This window comes from Tachypleus tridentatus, chromosome 2, assembly GCF_004210375.1.
Source record: "Tachypleus tridentatus isolate NWPU-2018 chromosome 2, ASM421037v1, whole genome shotgun sequence".
Taxonomy (NCBI): Eukaryota; Metazoa; Arthropoda; class Merostomata; order Xiphosura; family Limulidae; genus Tachypleus; species Tachypleus tridentatus.
Window position 1 is genome coordinate 111,498,723 of NC_134826.1, and position 14,961 is coordinate 111,513,683.

General features: G+C 33.1%; 1 protein-coding gene across 8 annotated transcripts in view; it reads left to right on the forward strand.

The window, feature by feature from the left end:
• The window catches only part of LOC143244846 (receptor-type tyrosine-protein phosphatase S-like), a 171,725-nt gene that overhangs the window by 121,307 nt on the left and 35,457 nt on the right, over window positions 1–14,961 (forward strand). For all 8 annotated transcript variants that reach the window (XR_013025345.1, XR_013025346.1, XM_076490246.1 and 5 more), the window contains 3 exons: window positions 4,584–4,620; window positions 10,631–10,728; window positions 11,166–11,282. Coding sequence is in view for 6 of the 8 variants with exons in the window: in XM_076490246.1 (XP_076346361.1) it covers window positions 4,584–4,620; window positions 10,631–10,728; window positions 11,166–11,282 (252 nt within the window). In the remaining 2 variants the exon portion in view is untranslated. The remainder of the gene's footprint in view (window positions 1–4,583; window positions 4,621–10,630; window positions 10,729–11,165; window positions 11,283–14,961) is intronic.

Here is a 14,961-nt window from a genome sequence, read left to right on the forward strand (position 1 = left end):
ATAGAAATAGTCTCTTTTATTCTACTCAACTTGAGATGAAGATGATGTATTCCTTTCTTCTACTATGAATACTATGGGATAAAAGTATACTTAATGTTGTCTAGTTTTGGACTGGAGTTGACCTACAAGGTATGGTCTGAGACACCTTAGCTACTGTACACCATGGGGCATATCCAGTTTAATTTTCCTCAATTTCCTATTTGTGAATGGTGATCCTAAATTCATTTGTGAGTTCTGGGTTCAAACCTGTCCAGTTTTCTCTCTTTTTTTGGATATGCTCCTCCTGTTTTATACCAATATATATGGCACATTTTATCACTCATAGCAAAGAATATATGTGGTACAGAAATAGTAGAGCCTTACGTGTATATATCTCTCCAAATAGGGTGTTCCCACTTCATTGGCGTTTTTCAGAAAATTTGAAAAACTACTCATCTATAACCTGTGCATCAGTCCATCCACTGGATCAATGTCAGACTCCAGCTATATCTGTGAGATAAGATAAAATACTGTATCAGATGTTTTACTTTTTGTACATTGAAAACTTATTTCTCATGGGTGCTTCCTTCTTCTCACACTTCCCAATATTACTTTAAGATTAGGCAGAATCGATTAGAGCCAGATCTATGTGTCACAAGGCTGTGTTTCACTCCTGTATATGGAGGATTGTCATGTGATGATTTACTTGCTAAGACACTGTGAATCATGTTGCTTTTGGGCTTGGTGGGAATATCAGTGCTTGTGGCATGCAAAAACATTTTTGCATATAGACATGAGCACTGAACAAAAATACCTATATCTGTGGGAAAAGTTAAGAAACTATTTGAAATAAATTTTCAGTGTAGGAACATTATATCTTGCTGAAGATAAACTTCACACTAGGGATGTAATATAAAACTTAACATATATCATGAGGTTATCAGATTGATTTACACTACAGTTATTTCAATTCATATTGCTCTAAGATTAAGACACTTAAAAATATCAGCATCATTCCAATATCTGGTATAGTTCTTTTGGTACACTTATTCCCCCTATTTCTATCATTTATCTTTCTCCATTAAAGTAAGCTGCTGGATAGCCACCCATCTCATTGTCTGTACCTATCTGTGATGGCAACAATATATCACTGTTCTGCAGTGTTCTCTACCAGGATCTAAGCCATCCTACAAGTGACACAGATGGTGTTGAATTGTTGATGGCCCTATAATAGTTCTATTTCAATTTTGCTCTCACTGGAATTAATAACTAAGATGAATGAAATATCTCCATAGGATAAATTAATTAAGACTGGAGAATCATCCACAATATATTGTAGTGTCTGAAACTACCTTGTATAGTTTCAGTTCATTTAAAAACGAGATTCCATTTTACTTAATGCTGAAAACAGTATTACTACGGTTTAAAAATTGTCCATTAAATGTATACAGTACGACATAAGGCTAGAAAGCTTCAGACTTCTTTCTTATGCATTGGTTTGAGCTAGTTTATAATGGCTCATATTTTAGCAGAATCTTTAGACATTTCATCTCTATGTATGATATATTTGAGAATCTCTGTGGCGTTTGTATTAGGTGAACTTGATACAAACACTAAAATACCACAATTAGATTTCCAAATGTGGTGTGAAATGTAAAACCAAAAACCACAATTTCATCAGCATATATTAGATGTCATTCATACTGTAAATCATGTAATAAAATTTTCATCAATTGCTATAAATTAGCTGCACATTATAGAGGCCACATGGCATGATGCAAAATTCATAAAATCTAAAATCAGTTTTATCTCTACTTCCAGCATCTAGTTACATTTTCCATTGGTGATAAGTGATATCTGGTGAAGTCTATATACAACCTTGGTGTACCATCATTCTTTCATATAATTACTGTTCATGATAACAAAGAACTTTGAAGACTGAGAGGGCTTGGCAATGCTTTGTAGTTAGATTCATGGATTCAAATCTTGTCACCAAACAAGTTCACTCTTTCAATTTCAATCATTGGAATATGATATTATAATGAGACAATCAATCTCATTTTTCATTAGTAAAAGAGTAGCCTAAGAGTCGAAGGTGGGTGATGTTTAGTAGATGCTATTCTCTTAGTTCATCACTTTTGAATTAAAGGTAGCTAACACAGATAGTTTTCAAGTAACTATGCACGAAATTCAACAAACAAACAAAATGACAGTTGAGAGATTATGCCCTTTATCATCCAAGCTCTCTCAGCACTGGCTGTACCCTTAGTACTTCTATTAAATCTCCATATGCCAGTTGCTTTATAACTGTTGTTGTTTGTTATTAAGGACAAAGCTACATAAAGGGTTATCTGTGCTCTGCTTATCACAGGTATTGAAAACCAATTTCCTGCAGTATAAGTCTGCAGACATACCACTGTGCTACTGGGGGGATGCTTTATACAATTCACATTTCTAGTATTTATATGATAGTGGGTATTATTTGTTCTTTCCTAGCATATGTTACAAAAAATATATTAGCAAAATTCATCAGTAATGCTCCAAAGTTCTGTTAATGTTCTATTTGTTTATTATCTGCACAACCTTTGATCAGAAGCCTTAAATGTATTGGAACTGTGTATTTGTTTATTGCTGTAATACATCACTACCTTCCATATGCCATAAATATTATAATTCCACTTTGTATCTCTTCTGCTTGTTTATTCTAATAACAAACCATAACCAGAATGGGTCTTGCTCTTGGTGATACAACAATCTAAACAAGTTTATTTGGTTTAAAGCAAGTTCCAGCAGTTTTGGTTGCTAATTTAACCTTTGGACTTTCTTAATAGTTCACTTCATTCATCTGTAATTGAATCATTTTTCCTATAAGTTATAGGGCTTATAACTTGTTACTTATTCTTACAGGTGAACTGTGAGAATGTTAACATTGTAATATATATTACATACTCATGTAGACCCATAGGTTTGTGCATATTTCGTTCACATTGCTGCATTACACGTGCTACACAGGCTTTATACTAGCAGGCAACATCTATAGGAAAGCTGAACCTAAAAGTATGAATACTTGAACGAGTAACTGCTGTTATAGCTTTCACTATATTTAGTAATGGTACCAACACTGAGGTGGATTAAAGCTCCTCCATTCATTTCATGACAGACTCATTACCATTTGTAACGAGACACATCTGTAGATGTTGAAAGGAATGTTAGCTTATACAATGGTGACTGATAAACCATGAGATCAGTTAGAATTCTAATGATGTTTGCATCAACTACAAATTCTACCTTGTGTTTGTATAATTTTGCAAGCCTCACTCATCACTATAGCTGTCATACCAGTCACTACCTTTTTCTTTTATATCAGCAATTACACATGATATAGGGCTTACATTTTACATTTATAGAATTGACAGCATTTATGCTCTGTCATCTTTCCTGAGCCTGTTTATGATTATTCTGTGGACTTGGATTCCTATGTCAACCCAGAGAGAGAATAACTTAAACCAGAAAAGATTTTATTGTCCACAGATATTTATTCTGCTCATTTCATGAATTTAGATACCTCTCCATCCTCATTGTTGGCAGAATTGGCATAGCAAATTCTATCCAATGTAAACTTAATGCTGAAATGTACTCCCCATTAAAAACGTTTTTTTTTGCTTTTTTTTATGAAAAAAACCATTTGTATGATATATTTTATCTTTTCATGGAGTATCAATTTCTATAAACATTCTTAGAAAGAAATCTCTCTTGATTGCTGGATTTAGTTTGTTTAGTTTTTATAAGATACACTTTACAAGAAGTAACACCTACACTTGACAATGTTGGAATAAAAAAATTAAACTGATGCGTCTAATTTAAGGTACTTTTCAATAACAATGGGAAATTGCATATTCTTTAAATTTGTTTCTCTGTTAATTTTTCACATTTATAGTTTAGTAAACTATTATTTTAAGATCAAATTAAGAATAACTTTTGTCACAATTTAATTTTGGAAAAATAATCAGATATATAAACTTGAAGATTGTTCTGTGATAGATTTTTCTGGTAGAGTATTCATAACACATATATAGGAATGGATGGCAACTGCCTATCCTAAAAGAAAAAACATGTAGAGAGCCACATATAGAAATTTTTCCATCTGTCCTCTTCAAGTTCTGAAGATGAAGGACTTTTGAAACATCATCCTGTACACATGAGTTTGTGTTTGTTTTTTTTGCAATGAGCAGTTGCTAACCATTTCCAATATACTCATCTTAAAGATTGTTGTTTTAATGCACAGCATATGTACACATCTCTTCATAATTCTTCCTAATTTTTATACACTGTTTTGTGTTACTTGTTTTATTTTGTACACCTTCACTGCATTATTTCATAACTTTACAATGTAGCATTTCTGTTCGTGATTTTGAAATTTCATACTTATGTTACTTATTGTGTAACATAGTATTTGTAACCTTTTATAAAAAATGTAATACACTTGAAATATCATATTACATGAATATCAAAGACTATAAAATACACAAGAATTAAAGTGTTAGTAATATTTGCTTGTTTTTGCCTATCTTTTTTTAACTGAAAATTTTTTTGTGTATTTTCAGGGTTACAATAGAATGAAAGAGTATATTGCAACACAAGGTATTATCATAACCATGTATATATGACTTAAAGATATGCTTTGAAATTTATTGTCTGTGTATATGAAAAAAACTTGAATTTATATCAGTAAGACTGTGAAAAGACTCATTTGCATGTAAAGAAATGATCTGCACATTTGCTATTTGACTAGGTGTGTTGATACTAATAAATTTCAGATAATTTGTTTGTATGTGTATGTGTATCAAATGGTATAAATAAGCTTTAAAGGTAGGGAAATAATCCACATCTGTATTTTTATTTTAATGACTTTAAAATATAAAACAAAAATATATTAATAAATTGCATATACTAAACTAAAAAATAAATATATCCATTTTGTGTTTAAAAATATTTAGAAGAATGTAAGTATATGAAACTATTTAAAAATACAATAATAAAACAAACGGCTTTCCTTTTTCATGAATGAAATATACATCTTGGAACTTTGAGGCTCACAATAAAAAGTATTTTGGGGTATACATCATAAGATTATTTTTAAACTTTGTCTTACAGAATTTAATGGAGGATACTAAACAGTTTGGTATGTGTGTCTGAATTATTTTTGGTAATAGTGTGAGGAATTTATTTTTTTATTTCATAACAGGTTTAATAGTTAATTCTTCCTTCTCTATTTGAAATTTCCATATAGTGAATAAAATGATTTATTAACAAGCAAATAGGATCTAACAAGCATGCTAATTTATCTTTTGAAAGATATTACCAAAATGTTCATTATAAAAAGAAAAAAAAAAAGATATTAAATATTAATTCCAAGCTGGTACTTACCTTTCTTACAAGATTAGTTATTCTTATTCAGTGCTGCACTCTATATGAGAAGTTTTCTGATCACATGCCAAAAGCCTTCTGCTTCACCCCCATATTAGAATTGAAAGGTTCCAACATACTTATCATGTAAATAATCATGCATCACTTTTTCACCATTAAGAGCTCACATGACTTTTTCTATATTCCCTTACTTAACCATCACTTCTTGTTTGGTAATTTTAGAACTCAGATGTGCTCTTTTATTTCTTTAATGCTGCATGTTTGACTTTGTTTTCCTTATAAAGTGGTTATTTTTCAACTTGAATTATTCAACCAGTTTCTAATATCTACATTTATCAATTAATTCAAGGTATTTTATTTCTACACTCAAGTTTGGTGAAACCTTTCTCTGCAATGCATTCCCAAGTTAACCTTACCACTTTGGTTGGGGGATACACCAAAAACTAGTGTTTTTCTTGAGCCTCAGAAATGGGCAATCCAATTATGAATCTATCTGCTTTTAGATGTTGGGAGATCAAATGTTACATGGTCCAAGTTTTCTTCTCAGACTTTGCAAAGGCTTCTACTGACACTGCAGAACCTTTACTAGTTGACAAGGACTTTAATTATATTTTCCCACCTCCATAGTTTGCAAATCATTTCCATTCCCAACCTGAGGAGTTTCCTAGGAGTAATTTGTTCTAAATGGATTTTATGTTTCAGGTTTGTAATGTTCCATCCCTGTCACCTTTTATTCACCTCTCTCTTCTTTATTACATGAACATTATTCCATTGGCTTCACATTTACATGAGAGGATTAGCATTGCATACTCACTAAGTACTTTTAACTGTTTGTCTTTTCATAATATTGTGCTATCTATTCCATTCTAGATCAATAGTTTTTAGGCAACTTGTTACCTATTTGGGGTGCAACTCATGAATAATGTGTGTAATATACTTGCTTCTTACACTTACCAGCTTCTTATGGTATCGTCAACTTTAGTTCACATCTCATCTGGTATGAATTGCATGATTTCATTTCTATTAGGATCTTATCAGTCATGATACTATGTTGGTTCAAGCCCATTGGCACACCAACATTCCACCATTACAAATTTAGTTGCCTGTTTGTTTCTGTCACAGCCACTATTGCCTCCAATTCCCATTTCTTTCCCCACCTCTTATTTCTCCTTTCTCCATCCTTCCTGAGATCCTGTAACTTACCAGCATTTGTCAGATGCAGTTTGAGAATTCCTTTTATAGTTGGCAATTGAACCTGTTCCTCATACTTGAAGAAGTTTTCATTCATACCTTTTCATTTCCCCCATGTAAAGTAAGAATTAGCAACCAGGTTTCAATTTGTCTTGCCTCATATGCTTCATTTCACTATTTCAGTGTACCATTCTGTATTTTCTCATTCTGAGATGGGCATTTTCTCCTGGGAAGTGGTTAGCTTAACTGTATGTGTCTAGCATTTACCTACATATATTAATATCACCACAGTCTTGTCTTATATTTGGTATGTCCATCTTGGAATGGCTTCACAGTTTTGGGCCCTTCTCTAGGTCTTGCCTCGGCATGTTTTGTAAAATTGTCCAGGCTTTTGCATATCTGAGACTGCAATTTATAATTATTAAGCAGACAGACAGCTCGCTTATTTAAGCTCATTCCAAACAGGAATTGGCCAGTCACACTCAGCAGCTCTTTTCTGTGACTGAAAGCTTGATGGCAGGAGGCTGGTTGGTCACATTGGAGAATTCCTTCCTCAGAAACATTTATATCACTGTTCTTACAATTCTGCACATACATTGGCATTATGTCATTTCCTTCTTTTTACTGGCATTGTTTGGGAATTGTTCCTGTAGACATTTATATGGCAGTGGTACATACCACCCACCAAGGGTTCACCTAGTCCAGTGATTTATATTTCTGAACATTGCATTTGCCATTATTGCATGTAATGTGCAGAATATTTTGCACCCCAAATGGATATATCCAACAGAGTGGGTATTAAATCCCCTCCTTTTCAGGGATCTTTACCATCAGTGTGGTTCTCCTTATGAGGATGCCTTTACTATGGTCCTCTACACCAACTTGTCTCTGCTTTGGTGGCCTATACTTCATCCACTGGCTCAGATATTCAGTGCCTTCAGCTTGAATTGATCACATAAGTAAATATACCCTTCATTGGGTGATTTCTATTGTCCACTCCACTCCTCATTGAGTCTATCTGATTACTTTTACTTGGCTAAATCAATCTTGATTTCTAAAGTTACAATAACTGTTCCTCCACCTCTCCCTTGACAAGTTCCCTTTCTCTCTCTTCTTTATCAACCTCAATCATATGTCCTACATTCAAATCTTTGCTTTGTGCTTCCTCATACCTGGACTTCATCTGGACCTTCATGAAACAGTCTGATTTCCCATGTTGAGTCACATCCTTGTTAGCTAGTTCTAGCTGTCTATCTTCCATAGAAGTTAATCAATGCAGGTGAAAAGTATTCCACAATTGGTCTACTATCATGTGACTCACACTGATTATGTGGTAAAAATTTTCATTTGGCTCTTTGACTAAAGGCCTTTGGTCTCCTCTCATTCCTGACATCAGGCTTCCTGCTGGTACAGCAGTAAGTCTACAGACTTACAATGGTAAAATCGAGGGTTCAATTCCCCTTAGTGAACTCAGCAGATAGCCCAATGTGGCTTTGCTATAAGAAAACACACACATTCCAGCCCCATCACACCAAAGATGCTTGCCCTTTCAGATGTGAAGCATATAATGTGATGGTCAATCCCACTATTCATTGGTAAAAGAGTAACCTAAGAGTTGGTGGGTGGTGATGACTAGCTGCCTTCACTCTAATCTTAGACTGCTATATTAGGAGTGGCTAGTGCAGATAGTCCTCGCATAGCTTTGCATGAATTTGAAAAGAAATAAACCCTCCCTGGCATCCTAGTTTCATTCATATAGTTCAACATTCCCTTACTTTACCTCTGTAACCACTTCCATGTTTCCCATACAACATATTTCCTTCTGTTACTGAGAGATGTCAAATATCAGATTTATTTACCATTGGCATTTCACATAATCTTTATCTCCCTACTTGTATTCTCTTTTATCTGAATCATTTCTTTCTCCCAACGACCTCAGCATCTTGAAGAGGCTGTTCCTCTTTTTTCTATATCTATTCTTTCCATTTCCCATTTTTACCTACAACTGGATTGGCTTATGTGTCCAGTTAGGGATCTTCATTCTTCTGTAACCTGCATTGCTACTTTCTGATTTTTCACCTTCTACCTATACCAACTGGGTCTACCTTGTGGCACGATTGGCCTATTCTTCTCTACCTTCTTCCTCCTAGCTTTTGTTCTAGTGTCTTTCCATCAGATATGACACCTCATTCTTTTCTTTTATCCTTGTCTTTATTATCTGGTGGTGGACATTCTGCAATTTGGCATATGGACCATTTCCACCATGTTAATCTCATACTATTTCTGCCATATCATCGTTTCTTCTGTCAGGGTTTTATCTGAAAGATATTTTAGTACCTAACCAGGTATTTTTTAAATCCACATTGTACAGCCCATGTTTACTTGCACTTTATTTTCCATGGCTTTTCAATGCTCACTGTTGAGCTCAGTTGTTTTACAAGATTACTTGTATGTGAATAACCTCACAATTTTTGCTTCACAAATTTTCCCATTCTGTACCATACCACTCATGAACTTCAGTGGTAAAGCAGAATGAGGATAGCTGCTTATCCATGCCAGGCCTTAATTGAATAAATTGGTATGGTCTGCTTTTCAAAACATGTTTTCATGAAAACCTATTGCATTGTCTCAGGTGATAAGGATTCCTCTGAACTACAGAGCTGCTGTGGTGGTTGACCATGGAGGCAATCTCTGTAATAAGTTTCACACAGAGATTGCTATGACCATTTAGTGCCAAAAAGGCAATGGTTTTCTGCAGGTGTAGATGATGTTATATTTTTCTATTTGCAATAATCAATATACAATGGATTGAAACCTCTTTGACTGGGATCTTTCATTTTACCCTTCCATGGATGTCATTATTCCATGGGCTGATTTTAAATTCAGAGTGAACCAATCAACATAAGTCCTCACAGTTTTTGGGTTATCTATCATCCTCCCTCAATTTCCTTCTTCTGTGTTGTGGGTCACAACAGTAGTACATGGGATTTTTCTGGTTCTGTCCTTGGTTATTCCTTGTTCTCTCTTGTTACAGAGATGTTATTACTATTTGAATGATTCTGGACTGTTTCACGTTTGGAGGAGATGATTGCATGCAATAGACATCTTTTTGATACCAAATATAAAGTTCCGGGATCAAGATAGTCTTTGTGTCATACCTAGTAATCAGAGCAGTAGTTAAATCCCTAATACTTCGTTTTGAAATGAAGATGGTATGATTTTTATCATACCCTTGCTTAGATGTAAATACGCTATAAGGAGTTTTTGAGTGTAGTTGATTTATCAACTACAGTGGCCACCCTATGCTCAGGTGCACATCTTTGTTTATCCATTTTCTTACTGGTGGTTTGAGTTACAATATCTTTCTTTGGTTAGGATCACCTTCCTACCACATGCTCTCCCACTCACATGTGCTTCACTCATTTTCTGCCCTGATATCTTGCAATTTTCTTCATATATAGGCAAAGAGTGATGTAGTTCTCCTCTTCTGATATTCAGATCTGAATCCCATTTTCAGACATGTTCTTTGGACACTTTCAGAGAGTACTTCTGTCATTCCCTTGCATTGGTCCCTCTTCCTTCTAAATGCAAGATTGTAGCTAAACTTGTTAGAGGGGATATGTACTGTGTTAAAAGTTATAATTTTCCTATACTGAAAAAATATTTATGATAGGTGCTTGCCACTCTTCCTCCCCATTTTACTCTGTTGCTTATGTCTTCTGACAAACGTCAAAGTGATGGTTTATTTGAAGAATATAGAGGGAGTCACATGAGGAAGTGATGCATGATGATTTAATGAGAGACAAACTGGAATATTTCAATTATTATAGGGAGAGCAGAAGGCTTGTGTCATGCACTTAGAAAAGATTTACATATATATGACAGCATTAAACAAGAATAGCTAATCTTGTAGGAAGAGGTAAGAAAATATATTTCCATTATAGGAAAATTAACGTTTTAGTAAAAGAAAATTTAATCAAAGGTAAAAAACTATATTAAACAACTGCAAAATAATTTATTTTATGAATTTTAGGTCCAAAGGAAAATACATTCTTAGACTTCTGGAGGATGGTATGGCAAGAAAATTCTTCTGTAATCGTCATGGTGACTGGTTTAGTAGAAAATGGAAAAGTATGCCATTCTGTATTAATATTTAACCCAAACGTCACCTATAAACCACCATATTATTCACAGTCAATATGATTTACTCTGGATATTAATAAATGTTCTTCAATGCAGAATATATTGATAGCTTGCTTTTTTGTGTTTAATAATCATGAAATATCATTTATGTAACTGTAAGTTAGACATATGGATACAATCTTAAAAACTAGCCATAAGAAAGAATAAAGTTATTAAAATGCAACTAAAGTTACCAATAACTTAAAACCTAGGATTAAATGTGATTTTATAACAAAATACATATTATTCTTTTGTTTATCAGCCATAAATATTATAATAAAATCTTAATGTTGTAAAGTTTAAAAATTAAAATGTAACTATTTGGTAATTATTATTACTATAACTCAGCAGGAAGTATTTACACCTTGATGATTTTTATTTCACAGCGAAAGTGTGCTAAGTATTGGCCCGAAGATAGTATTCAGTATGGAGATTTACAAGTGCTGTTAATCCATACTGAGACATGCATGGACTTTATTATACGTACCTTCTTATTGAGAAAGGTATGTTTTTGTTTATAACCATAATCATTGTATAGAAAAGTTTATATGCATTGTTAGTTTAAAGGAAAAAATTACAATCACAGTACTGTTTAATTCACAAACAATTTTATACAGCAAGCTTAATCAAAACAATTATCCTATGTATTTAGAGAAGTCAAATATCCTAACAAGAAAAGATAGATTTTAAAATCTGATTAAGAAAATTACTAGGGAATTACTTAAATCTTAAGATTTAGTATTGTCTTATTATATATCAAGTTTCAGAAGCAAAGGTGACATTGTTTGATTCATATTTAATTTGGGACACACCTTGTGTATTCACATCTTTTCTTTTATGTGGAGTACTTTCTTGCTAACAGCACTCGCCAAGAGTTTGAAGTGATTTGATGTGACAGTTTTATCACAGTCTTGGAAACAATGGCAAAGAATGGCACTTGGATAATATACTGTATTTTGTGCATGCTCTTTCATTCTAGACCTAAAAGATTGGATTATGTGGAATATTTTTCAAATTTTGGACAGTTAATACAGAAAGTAAAATGTAGTTCAATAGATGAAGAAAATGTTGTATTTGATAATATAGATACTGATATTTCAGTTTATGCTCTTTCAGAATACTATATTATTTAATCGAGTGAAAGCTCAAAACAATTTATCTAAAGAATTTTTAGTTTTAAAATATCTTAGTTTGCTTGATGATTTAGTTATTCATAAAATTGATAAAGATAATGGTATAATAATTTTGAATACAGATGATTATGCACATAAAGCTTTAACTATTTTAAATAACACCAAATTTAAGAGATTAGAATCTGATTCTACAGTAAGAAAACAAAGATGTCTACAGAATTATTGTTAAAAATTAAAAATGGTTTATTATCAGAAGTTACCTTTAATGAAAATAAATCGGTTGGTTCTCATAATAGAATATTTTATGAGTAATATAAAATACTTAAATTAATTTGCCATGTTAGAGTAGTCTGTCAAGTATAGTATTTCCAGTTATAAATTGGCTTTTCTTTTTTTAGTGGGTATTTGTTAATCTTATGTAGTCAAAGAATTTATGGTTACTTATAGTTACGAGTTACCCAAAGATGTGTATGAAGCAATTTTTACAAACCTGTCTATATTACCAATCTAAACACTGAGTCTTTATGTACAAATTTATGTTAAATTAGGTTATTGAGTTAAGTAGTAATCTGATGTTTTAAGGGGTTAATTAAATTTGTATTTAATAAATTATTATAATTTTTCACCAGTAATTTAATATTCTTTTTAATGTTTATCGTTATGAACACTTCATAGGGTGTCTACAGGCTCAAGAGTTGCATTAGATTTTTTTAGACACAAAGATAGTTCAGTTAGGTAAACGTTTTGAAACTTTTATCATAAATCAACATTTACTAGACAATATATTTCCATTTTGATAGTTTTTTTACCTTCTGAATTTAAGAAGAATCTAATTCATAATTTAATTTATCAGGATCATAATATAATTAGCTCTTTTCTACACAAAAATGAACCTGTGGGTACATAGGCTGCATCCTGAATTAAATGTATGTGAAGTATATTTTATCTTTTACATCCATTTATGTTGAATAAAACTACTATATAAATTTCTGAAGTGAAATTATACCGCTTTATAGCTATTCATAGACTTTTTGTTTTTAGTTATAATGCATGAAACACATCAGGTGTTTCATTTACTTTTATTAGTTTAGTGAAATAATCATTTAATTTAATCATGACTTAATTTTTTTGTACACTTTCATACTGTTTTATCCACACATTTTTATCTGTATGTGTATATATATATATATATACATTTTTATCCATGCATATATACATACACTGCTGTCCAAAATCTTAAGGCCAATGAATATAAAGAGAAAATATGCATTTTGCATTGTTAGACTTAACCACTTATTTGAGTAGAGCTTTGAAAGATGAAAATAAGAAAAGGGAAAAATAAAATAAAAACTTTTCAGCATTTAATAAGGAAAATGTGAACACTATTAAATCAGCCTAAATATTAGTTAGTCAAAAGTTTAAGACCATACAAAAAAGAAGTCCTAAACAGGATAGGAAATGCCCAACAAGAGGTCTCAGTAGCGAGTTGCACGGCCGTCATTGCAAATAACTTCAAATATTCACTTTGGCATGTCCAATATAAGCATTTGCAAAAGGCTGTCTGGAATGATCCAAGTGGTGAAGATGGCTTCACGAAGATCGTGCATTGTTTGGAATTGACATCCATTTCTATAGACTTCCCTTGCCATCCACCCCCAAATATTTTCAATGGGGTTCATTTTTGGCAAACACGCTGGATGGTCCAAAAGAATCGCGTTATTTGCTATGAAAAAGTCCTTTCTCCTGCAGGCATTGTGGATTGCAGCATTGTTTTGCTGAAAGATCCAGTCATTTCCACACAAGCGAGGTCCTTCAGTCAGTAAGGATGCTATTTCCAACATGCCAATGTAGCCAGTTGCTGTTTGATGCCACTGTATAACTTGAAGCTCCATTGTTTCATGGAAGGAGAAAGTGCCCCAGATCATGATAGAATATCCTCCACTGTGTCATTTGGAAAATGTCTCCAGTGGGATGTCCTTATCATGCCAGTAACGTTGGAAGCCATCTGGACCGTCCAGGTTAAATTTTTTCTCATCAGAGAACAAAACCTTCATCCACTTTTCTACATCCCATGTTTGGTGCTTCTCAGCAAAGTTTAACTGAGCTGTTTCATGATATGGAAGGAGGCTTGGCCTTTGAAGACATTCATGGTATTTAAAGCCTTTCTTTTGTAGATGCCATCTTATTGTTCTTGAGCTGCATTCTGCATCCGTAAAGGCCTTAATCTGGTTCGACGATTGGCTGCTGTCTTGCCGGACAACTTGTCGAATCCTCCTGCTCAACGCCAGCAAAATTTTCTTGGGCCGACCACTTGCAATTCTCATTCCATATCCCTTGGGGTCTTTTAAGAAATTTACAACAGTAGTTTTACTATGCCCAATCTCACCAGCGATGGCATGTTGAGAGAGACCTTGATTTTGCAGTTCAACAATTCTGCCATGTTCAAACTCTGTCAACATTTTGGCATTTGCCATGATTTTACCCAATGTAACGCAGAAGATATCAGTGGGAGATGTTGACAACGCTAATGCTTGAACACAAATTACTAAACTTCGTTATGTGTTTACCAATTAACACTTCATTTCAGTATGGTCTTAAACTTTTGACCAGCTAGTATTTAAGCTAATTTCATAGTGTCCACATTTTCCCTATTAAATGCTACAAAAGTTTGTTTTTTATTTTCCATTTTCTTATTTTCATCTTTTGAAGCTCTACTCAAATAAGTGGTTGAGTCTAAACATGCAAAATGCATATTTTTTCTTTATGTTCATTGGCCTTAAGATTTTGACCAGCAGTGTACATATAACATGCTGATGAACATCTTTAAAAGTAGGTAAGCTTATTTTTGAACTAGTCACACACTTTCAAGATTAGACTCCATTCAGTATTTCTGGACATTTTTTGCTTTTTTCTTAAACTTGTAGTAATATGTTCTATAATAATACTAGGTATATAGAAGTTATAAGTGCCTATAGATGCTGTTTAAAATGTTTGATAATCATGATAGTCATGTGTTGTGAGTAATGAATGTACTCTGAGGAAGTTTGCC